We start from the raw sequence: 25,436 nt of genomic DNA, 5'->3' as shown, positions 1-25,436 counted from the left end.
AGATAATTCTGGGAGGAACTTTCAGTCTGTGGCGACCACTGTGGACAAAGCAGTACGTCTCATCTCTTTGCTGATCTTGTCCTGTACATGTGTAAGTCGTGTTTTCAGACCAAAAATCTCCTCCTGCTTTCTTCTAACAGTCAAACGTTTCTCTCACTGTGAATCTTTATGTGCAAAATGTCAAGAAAAGCTGTTTGTGCAGCGTGCTGTAAATGTCCTCGTCTGACACAGACCCGGTGGCAGCGGTTACAGGCATTAAAAACAACTATATAGAAATAATCAATCTTCTTCCTGATGCTCTCGTTTGCAGTTGTAGGTCATATAGAGGCGTCAGTATTAATTACAGCCTGTTTCATAAGCAGATAAAAACTTCTCACAGGAGCTTTAAGGACAAAAAAGCTTGAAAAAAGTGAAATTGTCTGACTTACAAGCTGCCTGGTAAGAAGAAAACTCTCTTTAAAAAGAAGCTCATGTTGCCTTGATTTAAGATCTTCAATCTTAATCAGGTTTCATTTTTTAGTGTCCATGATGCTTTAAAACATTTCATGGTCATAATCACTCACTATGGAACTGGTTCCAAATGAAGCTGCCATCAGACTGTACGCACTACAAGCAGTTTGTGATGAGCTAACTGAACCTTTATTCACTAACCGGCCATCCTTATATGCTGTTAAAGTTTAATATTGACACGACGGGGCACATGACCTGCAGCAGTTGGCTGACTGTGAGCAGGTCTAAAGAGTCCTCTGGACCGCATCAACTAACTCCTCGTATCCATGGCAACGATCACTCGGATCCAGGGAAACCGCTCGCCTCTCATTCCTGTGTGATTTAATTTTTCTCTGCTGTGTCTGTTGAAAATCTAGTTTTTATTTCTCTCTCTTCAGTCGGGGCAAAGCGCAGACAGACAGATCGTATCTGTATTTATTCAGTGAGAGAGACTGCTGTTAATGTTTTAATACAGGACGTCCCCAAACCGACGAGGGAGGAGGAGAGACGGTAAGAGCTGTGATCCACAAGCAGCCTATCAGAGTTTATAATCCTGCAGCGCAGCGAGGACACAGATCTGTGTGTTTCTCGTGCCCCTGACTCAATAAGGTCCCAATCTGTCCCGTATTTCTGTGCACAGTCCGCTATAAAGGACGAACTACGTCTCCACATGCTGTGAATGACACGAGCGGGAGCTGTTACCTGCGAGCAATGACTGTATATAAAGGACTATATATGTCAAGTATGTATGTATATATCTTTTTATACAGTCTGTGCCCGCGAGCCGTTCATCATAGTTTACAATAACGCTGCGCGGGGAGGAGACAGATGTTTCATAACGTGGATCTGTGTGTTAATCACGCAGAACTTTCTGTCTGTTTCTTCACTGTTAACAGAGACTCCAGTCTGTTGTACTTCATATATTTCACTGATAAACACTGAACTGCAGAGGAACATCAGGCTTCATGACCAAACACAGTTTTATATCACGTCATCACTTCAGTCCGTACTCACCCGCTCCCTCCCTCCCTCCCTCCCTCTGTGCTCGTGCACAGCAGCTCCCCCTCTCTGTGCTGCGAGTCTGCATCACAGTTTTTCTTATTATTTGATGTTTTTTAAAGTCTAATGAAGGTGAACGAGGCTCCGTGTTTGTTTGCATACAGAGTGGGAAAGTGAGATCTGATCACAAGAGGTCACTTTGGCTTCAGAAATAAAGACAAAGTAAAGTCCAGGTCCAGGTGGAGGGTGGAGGAGGTGGTTGAGTGTGGAGCAGCAGGAGTGGAGGAGTCTCAGTGTGTCTGCAGAGACTGTGTAGAAGGACAGAGCAGCAGCAGAGCAGTCCACATACTGTGATGATACTCTGTCACACCCAGAGGAACACACGGGGATGATGATGGACTTTGTGTCTGACAGTGGAGCTGATCTCAGAGCAGTTTGGACTACAGCACCGAGAGTCATCTCCACTGGGTGTGATTCTGTTGTGGCAAAAACGTTCCCCGAACCCTCTTGTCTGCCACTTAATGTCAATCTCCAATAGGTTATAAAAACTCTTAAAAATATAGTCAAAGTCTTGAAAAAACTGGGACAAGCAAACACTAGAGACTGGCAGAATCTGATGCAAAAAGAGTTTATTCCCGTATAAATACAAACAAATAAACCCGAGTCCATCCGGATAAGACTGCCCACACATTAGCTGCTCGGTCTTATATACTCTAAACTCCTCCCTCGCTGGGCTCTGGCACGTTTTTTCCCCATTGTCAGGTCTCTGCCTAATTAGTTAGTGTGTCGCAAGTGGCAGACTTGTGCCACCACCTGTTGGAGCCCCCCTCCCTCAACTCTGGCTCTCTGCCCTCAGCTTGTTAGGATTCTACTTTAGAGCTTTAGAGCATTGGATTATAAGAACTTACTTTAAAACATTTGACTATAAAACCTGAACTATAAAACATGTGACTGTAAAACTTGAAGGCATTGGACAATAGAAACGTTAACTACATTTTGACCATAAAAAACTTTACCTTTAAGACATTTGATTATAAAGTTTCAGTTAAAACATTTGATTATAAAACTTTTGGATATATAACTTCAACTCTAAAACATTTGATTATAAAGTTTCACATTTTTTCAAACATTCCCTCCTGTGGGACTGAAAAGTTCCATAGCAACAACTTTAAGTGATCATTAAGACGATTAGTATCACTCATGACAAATGCATCATCCAGGCACATTTTTTTCCAACAATTCCTCTGTCAGTCACTGCTGGATGAAGCTCTCCTCTCCACTCTACCTCCCAGTAACATGGCCCAGTCAGAGCCTCCACACACACAAGCTGATGCTGCTGCTTCACCCTCTCTGGATCATCAGGACACAGCTGATCCTCTGATACACGAACATCCTCCTGATCGCTCACACTCTGACAGAGATCATTACTAACACCTGATGAGAGAAGAAGACAGACAACAGAAGTCATATATCAGTGTTTACAGAGAGGCCCTCATCAGCTGTCAGTCAGCGAGGCAGCACATCCAGTTTAAAGACCAGCAGAGACTTCAGTCTGTTCATACCACAAGTCTGAACAGGACTTAAGTACACAGTGGAACTTAACTGCTGAGAGACCCTGAACGCATCATGACTGCAGAAACAGAGACATATTCACTGCTTACTGTAAACATGGATTCAAATCAGTTTCTCTGTGACATTTTTTCTGTCAGGGATAATGCCCGACGAGGTGTCCATTATCAGGAATCTGTGGACTCATGGAGGCCAGAGCCGCTAACACCTGAGGGATTGACTGATACCTGGAACAATCATTACCATTCCATAATGTTCTGATTAGGGATGGGCACGGATATTCAAGTACTCCATTATTCTAAATGACGTGGGTATTCGACTATAGCTGTAGCTTATGGATTTTTTTGTGTGCCTAAAGTTCATTAAATATTATACATTAGCTATATTAATCACATATTGTTTATTAAACATGTATACCAATGTCATTTAAAATGTGTAAAAAGTAGAAATAAAGAAAAAACATGCCTGGCACAGCAGCGTAACTAATTCATTATTTAAATCCGTCAGGATCGGACAGGATCACATGGCTGTATTCTCCTGTATTCTCCTGGACAGTGTATTAATATCAGCGCCACAGGGAGTTATGCTTGAGGATTATAATTAATTTACCTCTTAGTTCCGTGTGTGTGAGTGTGCGTCTGTTTCTGCGTGTATTAGAGACAGCGTGCGGCACAATGAGCGCTCTGTCCCATAAACAATGTTATTCACTGTCAGCAAATACACTGCTTGTTCCTGATGAGGAAGAGCGCTACTGTGCGTCCCTGTGTGAGTAACAAACAGAGACTCTTGTGTTGTGAAGTCGCCGATGTAGGCCAGTCTAACTGATGCGCACTTTAAACAGCGCTGTGCGCTACACTTTGTTTTTGTAGTGAGGTTAACCGGATATCCGATTTTTTTTTATATAATATTGGAATATTGACATGCCTTCAAATGCCCATCCCTACATTTTAAAAACATGGAAACATTATTCACTCCTCCAGTAAATAAAACAGGTCTTGGACACCACTCTGCAACAGGAGATATTTCATGTCTGCTCAGCTATTAGCGAGAAAGCTAACAATACACTTGCTACATTAAAAGTCAATAACATTGTGTCGGATATAAGTTAAATATAATGAGACATAATAAGAAGACTATGTAGCTAACCAGCCGTGTCATTGTCCTGAAATCAACATCAGGATTTGTACGAACAAATGATCGGCCATGTTTACTGTCGGCCGCAGAATGAAGTAGAGAGTTGAATAGTGAGCGGGATGTCAGATGATGGCTGATGTGATCCACAGGATCAGTAAGTTCAGAGGGGCTGTGTACTTCCTGCAGCTCGTGTTTTACAGGCGCCATCCTGTGGTGCTCAGAGGTACTGAAGGACTACACTCAGTGCTGTAAATAAAGGTTTCTCTTTTCTTTCCACTCTCTCTTTCTTCAGCTGCATCCCAGTCAGCAAAGTTCTCATATCCTCCCAATAAGGTCAAAGAGCTGTTGAAGTCCCTCATTGCTGTAGGTCGATGTTAGCTCGTTAACAAGGTGCATCAACTGTAAACAGAGGCTTTGACTTTGTACCTGTTGCCATGGTCAGTCATTGTAGAAACAGGCTGATACTACGTAGCCAGCGTATACGTATCCACAACTACTTAAAAGGTGTCCATTGTCAGGAAGTAATCAACACCCAGCAGCCAATCAGAATCAAGTATTCACCCAGAACATGGTATAACTACTTCAGTATAACTGCTTCAAATGTGAAATATCACATGAAGTGTAAAAATGGTGTCTGTCACAGAAACATTTGGACAAGCTGCTGTCACATGGACAGATATATAAACTATATATGATGTTAAAAGTCCTTCATGTTCATGCAAAGACTGAAGAGCAGAAACATCAGCTGTGATTTCTGGACTTCAGCAGAGGTTTTGTTCTGTACAAAGACCGTGGTTACTAAACGTAACCATGGTTCTGTGTAATAACAGACAGTGATTTGCAGGCTTCAGGCAGACTGATCTCAGAGCTGTGACAAAGATGAACTGATGAATTGTTTAGTGCTGAAATGAGAGAACGAACACTTTGAGATCAGATTTGATGGTACGACAGTTTGATGAACGAGGACCACTGTCTCTAAACATCTTGTGATGCTGTCAGCTGTAATCCAGCTTAATGTCCTGTACACATGAACACAACAACAACAGTTGTCTTCACATCAAATCAAACACGTGATCACAACAAGCTTCGTGCTGATCTGATTGGCTGTCTGTTCTCTCTCTGTGTTTCTGTCCAATCCTGAAGCCTGTCACTGTTCTCCTCTCACAGCTTCACTGAGGACAGCAGCCACTGGGAGGGTTGGAGGTTTAGCAGACAATACTGGATCTTTGCTGTGATAATAACTGTGTGTAGTACAATACTGCTGAAGCCAACATGGACTGACCTCAGAGTCTCAAGTCTACAGTGTGGACTCTCCACAAGATCAGAGAGCAGCTTCACTCCTGAATCCTGCAGCTCGTTGTAGCTCAGTTGCAGCTCTCTCAGATGGGAGGGGTTGGACTTCAGAGCTGAGGCCAGAGAAGCACAGCTCATCTCTGACAAACTGCAGTCACTCAATCTGAATAAAGAATAAATGATGTGACTTTGGAGGAAAATGTTGGAAAAGGAAAATACTGAATATATTTGTTATTTTCTGCTCGTACAAACTGAAATAATTAATAAATGTTTCTATTACTGATTTATTTAAAAACATGATGTGGAATAAAAGATGAAATCAGGTGTTTCAGAGGTTCACAGTGAATTATACAGTGTAGGATTTTTCTTGTTCTATGAAGGTTTTAAATGTGTAACTCAACATTGCTCTGCTACAGTCAATGGACTAAAGCAGTGAAGAAGAAAATAGACTTCAGCATTAAGATACTCAGTGTGGATCAGTATAATATCAGCCTCATGTCTGCAGTTTAGTGTCAACACAACTTTCACATCATATTAATCTCAGCACAGAAGTAAAACATGGTTTCTGACCTCAGAGTCTCCAGTCTACAGTGTGGACTCTCCAGAAAACCACACAGCAGCTTCACTCCTGAATCCTGCAGCTTGTTGTCACTCAGCTCCAGCTCTCTCAGATGGGAGGGGTTGGACTTCAGAGCTGAGGCCAGAGAAGCACAGCTCATCTCTGACAAACTGCAGCCACTCAACCTGAATAAAGAATAAATGATGTGACGTTAGAATACAATGTTCCTGCATGAAATCCTTTAATGTTTAATAATGTGTTCAGAGCTGAAGAAGGTTAAGAAGGTCAAAGTTCAGAAAGTGGAAACTCCAAACACCTGAACACAACAGGATGCAGGTTAAAATGTGTGAAATACACAAAGTGAAAAAGAGCTCTCATTAATATTAATGACAACATGCTGCTACTTCAATAAAGACGCAGCGACTTCACCTCTTAAACTCTGCAAGTGTGACAAGTTCAAATATAACACACTCATAGTCTGATACAAGTTACAGTTTAGTGCTTCTTGGTCTGTGATGATGTTAAAATCTGTGATTAGGTTAAAAAGATCAAACATTTATGACGACTGATTCAAATAAAACACATATTTAAAACACTATTAAAATGGTTGTAATGTAAATGTTACGTTGTGTTCTAGTTGTTGCCTTAGTTTAGGCTATACTTTACATTACATTTATATTCCTGTACAACCCATTGCACTTTAGCGTATGTCATTTAATTTCCAATAAACAAAATTGTAAAAAAAATAAAAAAATGGTTGTAATGCTAATTAGGTGATATTTTGAAACATTTGATTAATTTGTTGTTGAGTTTAAACTGCAACAGAGCTTGTAGTGGTCATCTTTCTCCACAATTACTTCTGAGCGTAACCACACAACAATGTTTTACGTGTTTAGTCCACAGGCACGGTAAAACAACCGTGTTGCTCTGCCATCACTCGTTTACTGAACTTTTACAGAATATATTAAAATAAAAAGACTAATTTTCTGTCTCTCAGTCACATGACTGTGGAAGCTGCACAGGACGGTAAGAAACTTACAGAAGGGAAATGCAAGAATAAATTACATTAAATGTTTAGCAATATTCCCTAAATTAAACAGACATATAATATTCGTTGTACTCCAGCAAATTATACTATTCAAAGAAAATTAACAAACTTCTAACTAAGAAATGGTGGTTACAGTGGTGGTGGTTACAAAGATGAACTGATGAATTGTTTAGTGCTGAAATGAGAGAACGAACACTTTGAGATCAGATTTGATGGTACGACAGTTTGATGAACGAGGACCACTGTCTCTAAACATCTTGTGATGCTGTCAGCTGTAATCCAGCTTAATGTCCTGTACACATGAACACAACAGCAACAGTTGTCTTCACATCAAATCAAACACGTGATCACAACAAGCTTCGTGCTGATCTGATTGGCTGTCTGTTCTCTCTCTGTGTTTCTGTCCAATCCTGAAGCCTGTCACTGTTCTCCTCTCACAGCTTCACTGAGGACAGCAGCCACTGGGAGGGTTGGAGGTTTAGCAGACAACACTGGATCTTTGCTGTGATAATAACTGTGTTTAGTACAATACTGCTGAAGCCAACATGGACTGACCTCAGAGTCTCCAGTCTACAGTGTGGACTCTCCACAAGATCAGAGAGCAGCTTCACTCCTGAATCCTGCAGCTCGTTGTAGCTCAGCTGCAGCTCTCTCAGATGGGAGGGGTTGGACTTCAGAGCTGAGGCCAGAGAAGCACAGCTCATCTCTGACAAACTGCAGTTAAACAATCTGAATAAAGAATAAATGATGTGACTTTGGAGGAAAATGTTGGAAAAAGAAAATACTGAATATATTTGTTATTTTCTGCTCGTACAAACTGAAATAATTAATAAATGTTTCTATGACTGATTTATTTCAAAACATGATGTGGAATAAAAGATGAAATCAGGTGTTTCAGAGGTTCACAGTGAATTATACAGTGTAGGATTTTTCTTGTTCTATGAAGGTTTTAAATGTGTAACTCAACATTGCTCTGCTACAGTCAATGGACTAAAGCAGTGAAGAAGAAAATAGACTTCAGCATTAAGATACTCAGTGTGGATCAGTATAATATCAGCCTCATGTCTGCAGTTTAGTGTCAACACAACTTTCACATCATATTAATCTCAGCACAGAAGTAAAACATGGTTTCTGACCTCAGAGTCTCCAGTCTACAGTGTGGACTCTCCAGAAAACCACACAGCAGCTTCACTCCTGAATCCTGCAGCTTGTTTGCACTCAGCTCCAGCTCTCTCAGATGGGAGGGGTTGGACTTCAGAGCTGAGGCCAGAGAAGCACAGCTCATCTCTGACAAACTGCAGCTCCTCAATCTGAATAAAGAATAAATGATGTGACGTTAGAATACAATGTTCCTGCATGAAATCCTTTAATGTTTAATAATGTGTTCAGAGCTGCAGAAGGTTAAGAAGGTCAAAGTTCAGAAAGTGGAAACTCCAAACACCTGAACACAACAGGATGCAGGTTAAAATGTGTGAAATACACAAAGTGAAAAAGAGCTCTCATTAATATTAATGACAACATGCTGCTACTTCAATAAAGACGCAGCGACTTCACCTCTTAAACTCTGCAAGTGTGACAAGTTCAAATATAACACACTCATAGTCTGATACAAGTTACAGTTTAGTGCTTCTTGGTCTGTGATGATGTTAAAATCTGTGATTAGGTTAAAAAGATCAAACATTTATGACCACTGATTCAAATAAAGAAATATATTTACTGTATTTATCATAAAATTACCGTGATATGTCATCAGAGATTAAGGAAACATATTAAGTTGAAATACTGGCTTCTCCAACAACAATGCTGCAGCCATTATGTTCTCCTTTAAAATTTCATTCCGGTGTGAAACGTCTGTGTGTGTTTTGGTCTGCGTGATCCCCCCCACTGCCCATTTCGTGACCCCAGGTTGCCAGATATGAAACAAATTGGGGCACAGGACTCATTACTTGTCATTGTCAAAGAGCACGTCTTGTGTTCGAATAGGTTCAGCGTTATATAATATAACGGGTATAACGGGTTGCCAGGTTGATATAATATATCAACCTGGCAACCCGCTTGAGCTTCAAATCAGGGGGGGAGGAAACGCTCTCCAATATTTGGAATTTGGACTGCAGTACCCTTTTAAGACGCTAGCTGTCAATGTTGCATATTGTTCCTTTAAAAATTGTTACACTATTAAAATGGATGAAATGCTAATTATGTGATATTTAGAAACATTTGATCCATTCTTTGTTGCTGAACTTGAACTGCAACAGAGGTCTTCTGTAACGCTGAAAGTGGTCTTTTAATCCCTCACCAGGGTAAATGGTAAATGGTAAATTAACTGTTGTTATAAAGCACTTTTCTCGTCTTGCGACCACTCAAAGCTGCTTTTACACTACATGTCACATTCACCCATTCACACACTGATGGCAGAGGCTGCTACATGTCACATTCACCCATTCACACACTGATGGCAGAGGCTGCTACGTAAAGTGCCAAACTGTCAGTCAGTTATCACATTCACACACCCTTGGCTATGCCACCGGGAGCAATTTGGGGTTCAGTGTCTTGTCCAAGGACACTTAGACATGTAGACTGAGGGAGCTGGGGATCGAACCGCCAATCTTCCAACTGAAAGACGACCGACTCTGCCACTGAGCCACAGCCGACCCACAGCACTTTCCTCATATAAAGTGTTTAACCTTGTAAACACCTCCATGTGGTGTTTCTCATGAGCTACATGACATATCAGGGACAACATCAGCAGTCATCACCACGGCTGGGCCTGTCTGCTTTTAAACTGCAGTGAACCAAGGACAGGCTGAACAACACGTTTTCAGATTGGCAGGTTTGAGACGTCACAAACCTAAGGAGCCAATCCTGTTAATGGATGGGGTGATGCTATGCATATCATTATGTGTAACCTATGGCAACCACTTCTGTGAAGGGCGAGCCAGCTGTAACTGTCATCGTAATTTTTTTAAACTCACTACTGACTACTAACGTTAACGTGACTACTACTAATTACTACATTTCAATATAGCTAAGTTTCAATAAGTTCCCACTAAACGATGGCAGAGATGTGATTTGTTTTAGTGACGGAGGGGTCGATTGGAAATTTGCAGAGTGGGCGGGGACTATGCAGATTCAGGAATTTTTAATGAGGGAGGAGGAAGAGACACTTTGGGAGGATGTTTATAAAAGGTAATTAAACATATTTTGCAGAACAAAAACATATCAGACACAATTTATTATTTCAAGCAGAGAATGTGTTGAAACATGACTGAAGCTGATCTTTAACTTCAGACGTGTCTGAGAAACATCACCCGATCACTGTGTGATTATTTCTCCTCATTTTTCAGGAGCGTAACACAAGAAGCACCAGTGGCTCCATCTATACAAACTCATGTTGTGCAGCCAAACACAATAAACAAGAAATACAATAAAAACCAGCAGAAAATAACTGAAGAGTCGACTCAAAATACTAAAGTTTCCAAGATGCCAAATATGTCGGAATGAATTTTGGTGAATGTGAACAAAGACATGGACAGTATTTCTTTTAGAAATAGTGGAGCCATAAACTCAAAGCATCTTCACTTTAAACTTTTCAGTCGTTACAAGAAACAAATATTTTAATCGAAATGTTGGAAAAAGAAAATACTGAATATATTTGTTATTTTCTGCTCGTACAAACTGAAATAATTAATAAATGTTTCTATTACTGATTGATTTAAAAACATGATGTGGAATAAAAGATGAAATCAGGTGTTTCAGAGGTTCACAGTGAATTATACAGTGTAGGATTTTTCTTGTTCTATGAAGGTTTTAAATGTGTAACTCAACATTGCTCTGCTACAGTCAATGGACTAAAGCAGTGAAGAAGAAAATAGACTTCAGCATTAAGATACTCAGTGTGGATCAGTATAATATCAGCCTCATGTCTGCAGTTTAGTGTCAACACAACTTTCACATCATATTAATCTCAGCACAGAAGTAAAACATGGTTTCTGACCTCAGAGTCTCCAGTCTACAGTGTGGACTCTCCAGAAAACCACACAGCAGCTTCACTCCTGAATCCTGCAGCTTGCTGTCACTCAGCTGCAGCTCTCTCAGATGGGAGGGGTTGGACTTCAGAGCTGAGGCCAGAGAAGCACAGCTCATCTCTGACAAACTGCAGCTCCTCAATCTGAATAAAGAATAAATGATGTGACGTTAGAATACAATGTTCCTGCATGAAATCCTTTAATGTTTAATAATATGTTCAGAGCTGAAGAAGGTTAAGAAGGTCAAAGTTCAGAAAGTGGAAACTCCAAACACCTGAACACAACAGGATGCAGGTTAAAATGTGTGAAATACACAAAGTGAAAAAGAGCTCTCATTAATATTAAAGACAACATGCTGCTACTTCAATAAAGACGCAGCGACTTCACCTCTTAAACTCTGCAAGTGTGACAAGTTCAAATATAACACACTCATAGTCTGATACAAGTTACAGTTTAGTGCTTCTTGGTCTGTGATGATGTTAAAATCTGTGATTAGGTTAAAAAGATCAAACATTTATGACCACTGATTCAAATAAAACACATATTTAAAACACTATTAAAATGGTTGTAATGCTAATTATGTGATATTTAGAAACATTTGATTCATTCTTTGTTGTTGAGTTTAAACTGCAATAGAGGTCTTCTGTAACGCTGAAAGTGGTCTTTTAATCCCTCACCAGGAGAAATCACAGCACTTTCCTCATTGAACTTCAGACGTGTCTGAGAAACATCACCCGATCACTGTGTGATTATTTCTCCTCATTTTTCAGCAGCGTAACACAAGAAGCACCAGTGGCTCCATCTATACAAACTCATGTTGTGCAGCCAAACACAACAAACAAGAAATACAATAAAAACCAGCAGAAAATAACTGAAGAGTCGACTCAAAATACTAAAGTTTCCAAGATGCCAAATATGTCAGAATGAATTTTGGTGAATGTGAACAAAGACATGGACAGTATTTCTTTTAGAAATAGTGGAGCCATAAACTCAAAGCATCTTCACTTTAAACTTTTCAGTCGTTACAAGAAACAAATATTTTAATCGAAATGTTGGAAAAAGAAAATACTGAATATATTTGTTATTTTCTGCTCGTACAAACTGAAATAATTAATAAATGTTTCTATTACTGATTTATTTAAAAACATGATGTGGAATAAAAGATGAAATCAGGTGTTTCAGAGGTTCACAGTGAATTATACAGTGTAGGATTTTTCTTGTTCTATGAAGGTTTTAAATGTGGAACTCAACATTGCTCTGCTACAGTCAATGGACTAAAGCAGTGAAGAAGAAAATAGACTTCAGCATTAAGATACTCAGTGTGGATCAGTATAATATCAGCCTCATGTCTGCAGTTTAGTGTCAACACAACTTTCACATCATATTAATCTGAGCACAGAAGTAAAACATGGTTTCTGACCTCAGAGTCTCCAGTCTACAGTGTGGACTCTCCAGAAAACCACACAGCAGCTTCACTCCTGAATCCTGCAGCTCGTTGTCGCTCAGCTGCAGCTCTCTCAGATGGGAGGGGTTGGACTTCAGAGCTGAGGCCAGAGAAGCACAGCTCATCTCTGACAAACTGCAGCCACTCAATCTGAATAAAGAATGAAGACAAAATTACAGATTTTCCTTCAAATGAGTGGAGTGACTTTTCCATTGTGTTCTGTGGATCATCATGACGTCAGCCTTCTGCAGTCATCATCCAAATGTCAACAGAACATTCATACACCTTTTCATGTCAGCACAGGTTAATAACATGCTGCTGATCTCAGTCACGTCTGTAATTAGAGAATCATGAACACATCAGACATGTTGGACTAAACACTGTTCATTCATTCATTTATTAAATGACCTTCTTCTTACTGTATTTGGGGGCTTAGTAGGTCTATGGAATAAAAGGAGATGTCCACATTTGTTGAAGTCTTAAAATAACAGCCACATGCTTTCTGCACATTAAAGACTCGTTAGTGGCAGCAATGATTCCTACTGTCCCCAGTGAGTGTGAAGTGGTCCCTTCCTAACAAAACTACACAGCAGGATAAACTCCATAAGTTCATGTGAAACTAATATGAAGCTTCAGCAGTCTGAGTCAGCCAAATCAAGTCTGTGTCCACCAAAGGTTCAAACTATTTACAACCAAATTCACTCTTTGAGTCACTATTCCTCCACTGCAGCTCAACAAGGAGACAGTCAAACACCAAACACTTGATATGTGTAGCTCAGTCTGCTGAAGCCTCTTATTAGTTTCAGCTAAACTGTAAAAGTCATTTTTGTGAAGTGAAAGAGTGTGAATGTTTGTCCTCCATCTCGTAACATTGGAGTCAGGTTAGAAGAGGATTTCTTCACAGACAGTATGGACAGAGGGAATGATGACAGACAGAAAATAACTCTATAAATATATGTGCATATGGGAATGTGAGTGTTGTCTTTAGATTGACCTGAAGAAATATGAACCTCTCCATTAAGACAAACATGTTTCTGGTGCAGACTATTGATTTGTTTTTGCTGAAATCTAAAGGTCTGTTTCTTCAAATAGTTCCTCAATGCTGACATGAAAACAAAGCAACACTTTGATCTGTTAGAAAGACTAACAGGAAATGATATAGAAGCTCAGATAACTCAAACTTAACGCTGTCATTCAGAATCATCACTTCATGTGGCTTTAACCAGGTGTAACACTTGTTCTTGTGAAGGATGCTGCACCTTTTGACATGTTCAAATGACTTTGATGTGTAATTTAATCTTTATTAAGCTTCTAAAGTTTGACTGAACTTTGAACAATAAAATCTGCATATATTTACAGTCTGTTCATGTTGTGAATCACAAACACTATGACTGATATTTTTGGAGTAATTACATCAGAGTCCTTTTTTAAATCTTCGCACAGACTTTGAATCCTGCTCTGTCGTGTTGTTTTGGCCGCTGTTAGGCTGCTGTTTATTACTCTTAGCTCTGCTTTGATGCACACCACACCACAGCAGCTGTGTGGGGCGGCAGCTTCTGATACCATGAAGATCATCACAGTTCCTTCCTTCACCTTTACTGAGCTCTGCATTCATGACTCCCTTTTCTTTATCGACCCTGTCTCTCTGTCTGTTTACACAGAAGCTCAAACTCTCTGCAGCCGGTTTTCATCTGCTATCATCAGATCTACGACATCGTTCACATCCCTCACACACATTACAGCCTCGTCAGTGCTGACATCATCTTCACTGTCTGATCGACACCAATGTGAGTCGTGTGAAAACTTTCAAACAGTGAATATCTCTTTTCTTTTCTTCACTTGTTGTTCAGCCATTTGGAAAGACAGAACATTTTAAAATCACTTCTTCAGATCTGTGATCAGGTCAATCCTGAAGATTAACCACCCAAAACTTTCAACCTCAGTCAAGGAGTTGAATTGAACACATAAGAAAAACTACATGCTACAGTCAGTAAACTGACCTCAGAGTCTCCAGTCTACAGTTTGGACTCTCCAGTCCAGCAGACAGCAGCTTCACTTCTGAATCCAGCAGAGAGTTGCTGCTCAGGTCCAGCTCTCTCAGATGGGAGGGGTTGGACTTCAGAGCTGAGGCCACAACTTCACAGTGAGTCTCTGACAGTCCACAGTCAGAAAGTCTGTTATGACACATAAATTATATGATATGTTACAATGAAAGAGACACTTTGTGTTTACTTCATGACAGTTTGACACATCAGACTAAATAACAATCTAAGTTTGCTGTTCACCTCAGGGTTCAGCTCATCTTATCTTTCTGTGTTTGACATGAAACAATAATTCTCCTCACTCCCTCTCGTACCTGCACACTTTGCATCTTTGATTTGCTTTAATGTGCAGATAAAGGAGGAGAAAATGTCTGTCTCCAAAGAGTTAGCATGAGGACGTCTTGATTAGAAACCTTTTTTACAACTTAGTTAACAATTACAGTCGAGAAAGACGATCTGTCTTTGCTGGCTACCTGCTGCTTTCAGGTTCACGTGCATGAGTGGGAAAATTCAATGACTGCTGTCAAGTGGGATCGAAACAAAAGGAACCTTTTAACAGTATTAGACGTGTACATATTTAAATAATATTATCATCAAACATTTTGATGTGTATGACAGCTGAGTGCATGAAGTTTTGTCGTCTACATTCTGTTGTGAGCATCTGAAGAACTTATTCAGCAAACAAACATAGTTAACAAACCGATAAGGTTTAATTATCGTTACCATGACGTCATCAGAAAGATGTTGTCACTGTATCAGTATTAAGATCAATAACATTGGTGTGTATACGATCTCTTAAAGTCTGAATTTCACCATAATGTTCTGAGATATTCATCAGACGTTAAATATTGGTGGAAGCTGTGCATTTCCTGCTACTACTCTTCTCTACAGCAACAAGAGAGAGAAACACCTGTCAGCTTCTTTCTGTGAGCAACAGAATATCAGGAAACACTTCAAAACACAGCCATGTAACACAACCTCCCTCTTTCAAATGTGGAATTCATAAGCAACTAAATGCACCACTGCTCGGTTCAACACACTCAGGGGTGTTACTGTGACAGTCTGTGTCGTATGAGCAGCAGTTCACAGAAGCTAATGTTAGTTCATGTTAGCAAACTGTTCATAGATATTGTTGTGGAACGAACATTTCTGAATCAGTTTGCAGATTTGATGACGATTCTCTGCTTGTGCTACCAAATCACTATGTTACAGCGCTCAACATGATCCCATAGTTTTCACCTGTGGCCACAGTGGCTGCAGCAAACATGAGACACTCAATCTGAATAACACTAATAATACTTCTCCTTTATCTACAGCACGTTGTAGATACAAGTTTACAAAGTGCTTTGAAAACAGAAATACTGGATATATACAGAGCATCACAAAACAAAATAAAGTGCACTGTAGAAATAGAAAAAATAAAGTGGAGTGTGTTTGGTCCCCGAACATCCTCTGTCCTCACTTTGAAATGGATCCAAAACCAGTAACAGAAACATGACAGAAATAACTGCATGAAAGAAATTCTCTCTGTCTTCAGAAATCTGCTTTAGAAAATGAAACAGAACTTATTTGAAACTTTTAACAATAGTGGTTATAGTCAGTGATTATATAGCACACCTTGTAGAATCTACTCATGTAGTAATAACTTTACTGATAACTGTTAAATACTGTTATATGTTGTGATTAAATGCTGCTGTGATAAAACCTCAACAACAAACTCTTAAATCCTTCATGTGTTTAAACAGGTTTGCATGTTGCCTTCATGAACCAATGCTGTATAGTAAAACAGTCAAATGTAACACATATTAGAAATAAATAGAACAGCTTTTCTTTCATGAACTTAACAGCTAGAAACAAAACTGACTGAAAAACAACATTTTTGCATTGAAAACTTCTGAAACAGCTCAAGAACGTCAGTGACAGAATACAAAAGACAATAGATTTATGAATAAACAAGTGGAACAGTATTTTAAGAGTAATGATAATTCTATAGTGTTGATATCTGAACAACTAAACGACTTATTAACCCGGATTTAAAATGTGAATCACATCTGGACTTACCGAGCCTTTCTGCAGTTCCTTACAGCTGGAATCAGTCTCTGTCTTCCCTGCTCTGATGTGTTGTACTTCTGCAGGTCCAACTCATCCAGAACCTCCTCTGACATCTGCAGCATGTAGGCCAGAGCAGAGCAGTGGATCTCAGAGAGTTCTTTCTCTGATCTGTTCTCTGACTTCAGGAACTCTTGGATCTCCTGATGTACTGAGTGGTCGTTCATCTCAGTCAGACAGTGGAAGATGTTGATGCTTCTGTCAGGAGAGATCTTACCACTGTTGATCTTCTTCAGGTTGTTGATGACTCTCTGGATGATTTCTGGACTGTTGTCTATCCGGCCCAGCAGGCCTCCTAAGAGTCTCTGGTTGGACTTCAGAGAGAGGCCATGAAGGAAGCGAACAAACAGGTCCAGGTGACCACTCTTACTTTGAAGGGATTTCGTCATGGCGCTCCTCAGAACGTCATCGAGGGATGAGAACTGTCTATCATAGATGTGTTTGTTCTCTTCTAGGAAAGCATTCAGTACTTGTGTGTTGCTGTTTGTGTAACAGTGGAACATGTAGACTGCAGCCAGAAACTCTTGAACGCTCAGATGAACAAAGCAGTAGACTGTTTTCTGGAAGATCACACACTCTCTTTTAAAGATCTCAGTACAAACTCCTGAGTACACCGAGGCCTCTGTGACATCCAGACCACAGCGCTCCAGGTCTTCTTGGTAGAACATGATGTTTCCTGTCTCCAGATGTTCAAACGCCAGCCTCCCCAGCTTCAGAAGAACTTCCCTGTCAGCCTCCATCAGCTCCTGAGGACTCACCTGATGTCCCTCATCATACTTCTGCTTCTTCCTCTTGGTCTGAACCAGCAGGAAGTGTGAGTATATGTCAGTCAGGGTCTTGGGCAGCTCTCCTCTCTGGCCTGTGGTCAACATGTGCTCCAGAACTGTCGCAGTGATCCAGCAGAAGACTGGGATTAGACACATGATGTGGAGGCTCCTGGATGTCTTCATGTGTGAGATGATTCTGCTGGACAGCTCTTCATCGCTGAATCTCCTCCTGAAGTACTCCTCCTTCTGGGAGTCAGTGAAGCCTCGGACTTCTGTTAACCTGTCAACACGCTTAGGAGGGATCTGATTGGCTGCTGCAGGTCGGGAAGTTATCCAGACGAGAGCCTTGGGAAGCAGATTCCCCTTGATGAGATTCATCAACAGGACGTTGACTGATGACTCCTGTGAGACGTCAGACACAACCTGATTGTTGGTGAAGTCCAGTGAAAGCCTGCTTTCATCCAGGCCGTCAAAGATGAACAACAGTTTACAGACAGCGAGCGTCTCTGCTGTGACCTTCTGTAATGCTGGATGGAAAACATGGAGCAGCTTGAGAAGACTGTACTGCTCGTCTTTGATCAAGTTCAGCTCCCTGAAGGAAAGCAGAATCAGCAGACTGACATCTTGGTTTTCCGAGCCCTCTGCCCAGTCCAGAGTGAACTTCTGCACTGAGAAGGTTTTTCCAACACCAGCGACGCCGTTCGTCAGGACCACTCTGATGTCTCTCTGTTGGTCAGGTAAGGATTTAAAGATTTCGTGGCACTTGATTGGAGTGTCATGGAGGGTCTTCCTCTTTGAAGCTGTCTCAAGCTGTCTAACCTCATGTTGGGTGTTAACCTCTTCACTCTGTCCCTCAGTGATGTAGAGCTCAGTGTAGATTCTTTTGAGGAGGGTTCCACTTCCTGGTTCATCAGTTCCTTCAGTCACACGTTCACATCTCCTCCTCAGACTGATCTTATGTTGATCGAAAACCTCCTGCTGACCACCTTTCACAAAACAGAGAACAAAATGAGACGAAACAAGAACATTTGACAATCTGGTGATTATCTTGTCACTAAAAAAGATCAATATAAGAAAATATAAAGTGTTAAAGTTGAGTCCAAATCAGCCTCTGACTGTGTGTCAGCGAACGTGTTTGATTGACAGCAGAGAGAACAGGTTGATCCTCAGCAGCTCGTCTGCAGCGCTTCATCTAAACAGCTCACTGTGGCTGTTTCTTCATCACTGCAATATTTAAAACTGATGCACTGATAAAATCATGCAGACGATGTTCACATCTTGTTGTGTAGACCTTCTTTTAATGATTGGAACCACTAACAAAGCACTGACAATCTCTGTAACAAATACACTACATTTCCTATAGCTGCTGCAAAATAAAATCCTCCCGCTGGTAGGGCTGTCGCGGTGAAGGAATTTACCCTGCGGTGATTTAGGACGGCTCAACCGAGCGGTATGCGGTATTACCGCCATGTATCTTTTGTGTTTTTATTTATGCTGATTTTAGTGAAGTATAAGTAAGCTTTATTGTCAGGCTATTGTTACTTATATTGTTGCTTTTTAAATGATGAAGATTACACAGTTTTAACACAAATTAAATACTTAAATGCAAATAAAATATATTTTTGTGCAAAACTCTTGGACAGCAAAGATGCGGACAACTATAAAATTGTTGATTTAAACCAGTAAGAATGTTTACCTTTATACAAAATTAGGCCATCGACTACATTTTGATTGGACATCACTAATTTGATCGTTATCTGCGTGACAGCGGGTCTAACTACTGCACTGAGAGAGAGGGAGAGACCCCTGTTTGAATAAGGACTTAGGAGTGCTCTGCAGACATGTAGGTCTGTGAAGCTGGCTCAGCATATCAGTATATGCTTTGTTTGTTGTTTAATGCATACAGTACACCATAAAAATGTTGCTTGAGAGACGCAGAAAACACGCTGATCAGTGGCAGCTGGCCAATAGAGGGCGCTAGGGCGCCGTCCCACCACTCCCGACGTCCTAGACCTCCACTGAACAAGACTTTACATTAATTTGTAATTTATTTTGATTTTATATTTTTTTTATTAGCAAGGTAAGTATTACATGTTTGGTGAATAAAGTGTATAATCTGCAATAAAATGTAGATTCAAAATGTTTACGCCGTCTAAAGTTACTGATAGGTCACGTGTTTCCGGCCTGGGGCGCAAGAATCTTTGTCCGTTGACCCTCGTTATAAGTTGCACATGCGCAATTTGCTCCTCGTCAATACAAGAGATAGGAGTAGACAGGGCGCACATCACCAGCGCCCTGACAGCATTTATCCATCTAGCAGCAGCTGCTGAAACCACCAACCACTAGGTGGCAGGTAAAAGAGAGCGAGCACGAGTACGAGTCATAAATTGGGTCAGAATTAGTCGGACTCGTTGACGTTCAGTGTATTAGACTGAGATTAAGACAGGCACGGCAGTGTAGTGTCAGCTAGGTACAGTATAATGGCGAAAGAAAATACTGTGATGTCACTGAAAGATGTGTCTCAGCAGCAGCTGGCCAAGAAACGCTGCACACTGGGCCCAGGTGAACTTCAGAGGCTACCTACAGAGGTGAAATAGCAGCTGTGTGGTGTTGGTCTTTTATTGTTGTTATTGGTGTTTGTTTTTAATCGTAGTAGTGCTGTCTTGTCAGAAAAGTGGGCAACAGTAGACCCAAAATGATGTAATAGTCTAGTTTCAAGGATTCTTCATTTGTCATGTGCACAGAGATGCAAAGTAAAACATGCGGTGAAATAAAGGAGATGCTCAGTTACTGTGTATCAAAGGGATCAATAACATAACAATGAGATCAGCAAATAGAAAAGATAAAATAGAGTACAATGAAATAATATAAAATTACTAATGCAACATGAAGTGTCTCAGTATGGAGTCAGGCCACCACAAGCCTCCAGAACAGCTTCAGTGCTCCTTGTCAAATCTCTTTATATAAACACAATCTTTATTTTATCAGGTGATCCATCAGAGACTTGAATACAGCAGATAGAAAGAAGAACAAACAGCCACACATAACAAAATGGTATATAGCAATCACAGACATCACTAAATAGATTTGAAGATGAATGTATTGGAATGTTTTAACATGTCAGTTTAAGCCACTAGGCTGCCTATTGAACAGGTAGTTTGTTGTTTTGACGTGTTCATATTTCCTAACATTCCACAGTCCATCCGTCTCAAATCGAAGGGTTACTCACAAAAGAATAATAGTTGACTTAACTCGTTTCTTTAAGCAGACATAAATAATCCTTATTTTTTTACACAGCAAGAATGTATCTGTTCGGGAGTATCCAAAAACTGTATTCCACAGAAAGGTGGCAAGGTTATATGGCTTTGAGTACGTTTGCTTGATTTTGTTTTTGCCCCCCCCCTGGAGAAAAATCCACCAGTATTTAAATACAATGACGTTGATTATCATCGTTTTTAAAACTGAATTACCATCTAAAGCAGCACAAGCAGCAAAGTCCTTCCCGTCCCTCCTGTCACTCACTGTGGTGTAAGTTTCTTTATCCTTCATCCTCATCAACTGACGGTCAGAGACTCTGAGCTGCCGTGCTCGCGTGCTGTGGTTCCACGCGCACGTATTGGTGCTGATCGTTTACATTCTTCCTCCCGCCGCTACGCATACCAGCCTTTTTACCGTCTTTCTCGGACAAAGGTTAAGTGTTACTTTATCTTCACCGCCCGACAGCATTCAGGTCCTACTGTTTACTCCGCGGTGCGACAGTGACCGGAGAGGCGTTTGAGTGAAGGGGGGAAAAAACGGTGTTTCACTGCTAATACTGGATAATATTTAGCCTAAGTTTATTAAATTTACACATTTTATTTTATTTTCAATTGATTTATTGAACATGGGGTTTCAAGTAGGCAAGCTACGATATTAAAAGTCCTTACATCACCGTGGTATTGCAGTATTGCGGTCACCGTGACAACCCTACCCGCTGGTTTACTGATAGAAAACTTTCATGTGAAGCAGCAGCAACAGGAAATGTTTATATCAGACAGAAACCTCAGGAGCTGAAAAATTAAACCAAAACAGAAGTGCCAAAAACAGTTGAAGTTCCCATAATGACCACTTGAGGCTGGCTCCAAAAGTGAGTCAATCCCCACAGACCCCATGTTAAAATCCCCAACTTTACAGCACAAATAAACATGTTTACAGCCTGGGACTAAAAACTGTTTTGTTCTCTACAGCTCATTTCGTTATGACATCTGAATGAGGGTCATCTTTATTTGACTCAGCCATTTTAATTATATTTAGACTTATAATTTTGCATTATTAAGGGCCTGAACTCTTTGAGTGACAGGTGGATGCCGTTTGCTGCCTGCTGGGCGTCAGCTTAGCTCATTTTACTCACTGAACTGAACCTCTCTGCCATGTCTCCACGTTGGTGCCTTCTGGAGAATTTTTCATGCAATTATCAGACAAATAAAATGTGTTGCTGAGCGGTTCATTGTAACAACAGACTGTCTAAGAGGTCTGTGTAGACAACACCTGGCTTGTTAGCTTAGCTTGTTATCTAAATAACCAAGTCATGAGTTAGCTTTGGCATAACTGTATAACTTTAATCATTTACTGTTTGCCAATCCCTCCCTCCTCTTCAGTTCCCCCCTCTCGTCCAAATATGGTCACTTCTGTATCCAAAAACCAAGATGTTGAAGGAAAATAAACTAAAGGCCTCAAAACAAAAGGGTGGACATCACAGGGGGTACGTCCCTCAGCAGCAGTTTAAAAGTTCTTCCTGATGGAGAACAAGCAGCATGCTGATATTTTAAGCAAAGACAGGGGGCGCTACAATAAAATCACAACATGTTAAATATACATTTGTTTTGGGTTCAGATTTTTCCTCAAAGGAGAACACGGGACGAGCGACACAGAGCAGATATGTATGCTGGAGCAGAACACATCAGTTCATTTGTAATGGTATTTATAAAGATCTTAATGTTGGTGCTGAATGACACAACAAATGTCTCTGTATTAAAACAACAAGCCGTGTTTTCAGACACGATGACATCAGCAGACTGATGGACGGTCTTACTTTGTAAAGTGCTGGTCTCACTGGCTGTCTGCAGTCCAGGTGTTGTTCTGGATCTTTCTCCACACTGGGGACAGGAGGAGTCTCCTGATGAACCAGACTGGTCCCAGTATGAGGTGAGGCACTGTCTGCAGAACCAGTGTCCACAGCTGGTAGAGACTGGATCCTTCAGGACGTCCTGACACACAGCACAGCAGGACGGCTGCTCCTCCACAGAAACATGGCTCCTCTTCTTTTCTCTGTGAACACATTTCTTCATGACTAAAATGATTTGTTGAATTTGGTAGAAAAATATCACCATGTGATCGACACAGTCTAGAAGCTGTGATAGCTCACAGAGAGCAGTAAAAGTGTTTGTCATTAATTAACTGCTTTCCTATCAGACAGTCTTATTAAACATTGTGTGATCTGCCTGTAGTTTGTTATTAATACAAACTCAACACTTCCTGCAGCTGCTTCACAGTAAAAGCCTTCCATTAAAGACAGCTGATTATGTGCTTCACTGTTTTACAGTCACTGTGGGCGGCTCAGCTTGAGTCAGTGATGTTTGAACTGAGGTCAGAAGTGGCCTAAATTAAACTGAGGTAGAGCAGCAGGCTCAGACACACAGCATGTCACAGAGGTGTCACAGGTTCAAGTCCAGACAGGTGCCTTTGTTTTCAGTCTCTTCATGTCTTCTGTAGTACTATCACAAATACAATGATGTCAGTGTGCTGCAGTGTTTCATATGAGATGTTTGTGTCTTTCTCTCTAGTTGAACAACAACACTCACTGAGTCTCAGAGCCTGCTGTGCTCCTCATCCTGAATAAACACATTTAAACACATGAAGTCTTTTCTTTACGTTTTCTAACCACATTGTAACTGCAACAAGTTTCTGATTGTTCCTCCTGTTCTTACTTTATTTACATATATCCCAGCATGCAATGAAAGTAACACTTCATAACGCAGAAAACTCAGCAATAATAATCACTAAATTATTATTTTATGATATGATTATATTATTCTCAAACTCGGAATATATCCACCTTAGTTTGAAACAGTTTCTGCAGTAATAACTCTGCACCATGAATATAAATCTATTAGCAAAACATTTAGTATTCATCCTCAATGCATCGTCGTCTGTCAGGTCAGTTTACAGTAACAACAGTCTCTTACTTTGTGTCTGAGGGTCGAGGTTCATTTCTGAAGACTGGAGGAGGAGTTCTGGACCGGTGACTCCTCAGAGACAGACAGCTGGAAACTCCAGACTCTGCTCTGTCCTCCTCTTCCTCCACACAAACACTCATCTTATTGAGAAAACACACGTCTGCGCAAGAGTCACACGCTAGAACGAGAGAACAGGAAGTAACACACACACACACACACACACACACACAGTATACAGTTTAATAAAACCAGTCAGCGCTCCATCTGTTCAGTGTTCTTTATATCTCTGCTTGTTTTCGTGAGTTACTGACGGTGTAATGTAACTTATTCAGCCAATCAACACTTTGTGTCCACAGATGAAACAAACTTTCGAATTTACTCGAAGTTCTCTTTCCTCTACAGTCCACAGGTGGAAAAGTGTCTCAGAGACTTTAACAGTCAAATGATACAAATGTTTATTAACACTCACCCTGCCTCAGCCTTCAGTTTTGTCTCCTGCTGCGCCATCGATTCAAAATGGTGGAGTCTGCTCCGTCGTGAGGTGACTGAACACTTTCACTTTCATGTTCCAGCCCTGTTGAGCCTGTATCCCGTGATCAGGTTGCTCCTCCCCTCTCCATTTACAGGAAATATGGTGAGTCGATGTTTCATGAACACACTTCAAAGTTGCCTCAGAAAGACGTGTTCAGAATAGAGTTGAAATCTTTCACACATTAAAAGAAGGCATAGGTGATCAATTTAAGAACCGTGCACTGAACTGGATGAAAGACTTGAAGCTGATAATTCATGGAATGATGAATGGAAAAATACTCGCTGTACTGAAAACAAACAAATGCAACCTAAAATACTAAACAGATATTATTACATTCCTTCACAGTGGTGCAAAATGGGCGTAAGAGATGATGGTAAATGTGTTAAATGTGGTGCTACTGAAGGAACTCTGCATGTTCTGCTGTGGGAGTGCAAAGAGTTAAAGATCTTTGGGATGGCGTTACAAAGCAAACGACAACTTACATCAATATTGACGTTCCACTCACACCAGAGTCATGTATACTGGGAGATTTGCATGACTTCAGTAGAGACTCTAGAAGATTCAAATCTCATCTTTTCTCATGTAGCACAAGTAACTATTCATGAAAATAAAACATATTATTTGCACTTATTAAGAAAGAGGCACCACCTTCTAAGGGAGGGAATTAAACACATTGAATTTTGGTAATAATCAATGTCATTATCTGGTTTGTAAGTTCAGAATGTTTATTTATATTGAAATGATGAAAGTGCTGGTTTTTTTTACCTCCTACTGCCTCCACAGATGGTTCGGGTTAGGTAGCTAAGCTAACAGGTTAGCACAGTGGGTCTGAGGCCGGCTTAGTGCTCTGAAACTTTGAGGACAAATTCCTTGACACTCCGGGTGAGATCAAGCTACTGGAACCAGAATAACAGAAACACACCAAGTCCTTTCAATAAGCATATCTCACGCTCGGCATGCGAGCTAACAGGGGTGAAGCCCTGATACTGTCTTCTACTAATGCTGTGAAAGACAGGCCCACCTGCTCTGAGTACACCGGCACCTCTTGCACAGGGGACTCACTGACAGGGTCCAGTCTATTATTAATATAACAAAACATACGTGTCAGTATTAACTCAGTGTCTCAATCAGCCAAGGTTTGTCTGTTTATTTCAATTCAATGGTGAACCTCCGGTATATTTCCACATCACACGGGGAACCATAAATAAGCA

The 25,436-nt window shown here is 40.6% G+C and overlaps 2 protein-coding genes across 2 annotated transcripts in view; one reads left to right on the top strand and one right to left on the bottom strand.

The window, feature by feature from the left end:
* LOC138590757 (NLR family CARD domain-containing protein 3-like) overlaps positions 1-25,436 on the top strand; it is a 289,240-nt gene that overhangs the window by 208,332 nt on the left and 55,472 nt on the right. The gene's annotated exons all lie outside the window — the stretch shown is intronic.
* Positions 2,101-24,239, bottom strand: LOC138590932 (NACHT, LRR and PYD domains-containing protein 12-like). Its single transcript, XM_069661377.1, has 12 exons — positions 24,163-24,239; positions 23,703-23,871; positions 22,550-22,785; positions 16,664-18,464; positions 14,561-14,734; positions 12,537-12,710; positions 11,086-11,259; positions 8,228-8,401; positions 7,647-7,820; positions 6,055-6,228; positions 5,474-5,647; positions 2,101-2,922 (listed from the first exon to the last, which is right to left on the bottom strand). Exons 2-12 carry the CDS (start codon positions 23,831-23,833, stop codon positions 2,916-2,918), a joined length of 3,393 nt encoding a protein of 1,130 aa, XP_069517478.1. The 5' UTR covers positions 23,834-23,871; positions 24,163-24,239; the 3' UTR covers positions 2,101-2,915.

Source organism: Semicossyphus pulcher, unplaced genomic scaffold (assembly GCF_022749685.1).
Source record: "Semicossyphus pulcher isolate SPU_LCO1_2020_fin unplaced genomic scaffold, fSemPul1.0.p SCAF_14, whole genome shotgun sequence".
In the NCBI taxonomy this organism is placed as follows: Eukaryota; Metazoa; Chordata; class Actinopteri; order Labriformes; family Labridae; genus Semicossyphus; species Semicossyphus pulcher.
The sequence above is the reverse complement of the archived record's forward strand: the minus strand, read 5'-3'. Positions and strand labels throughout refer to the sequence as shown.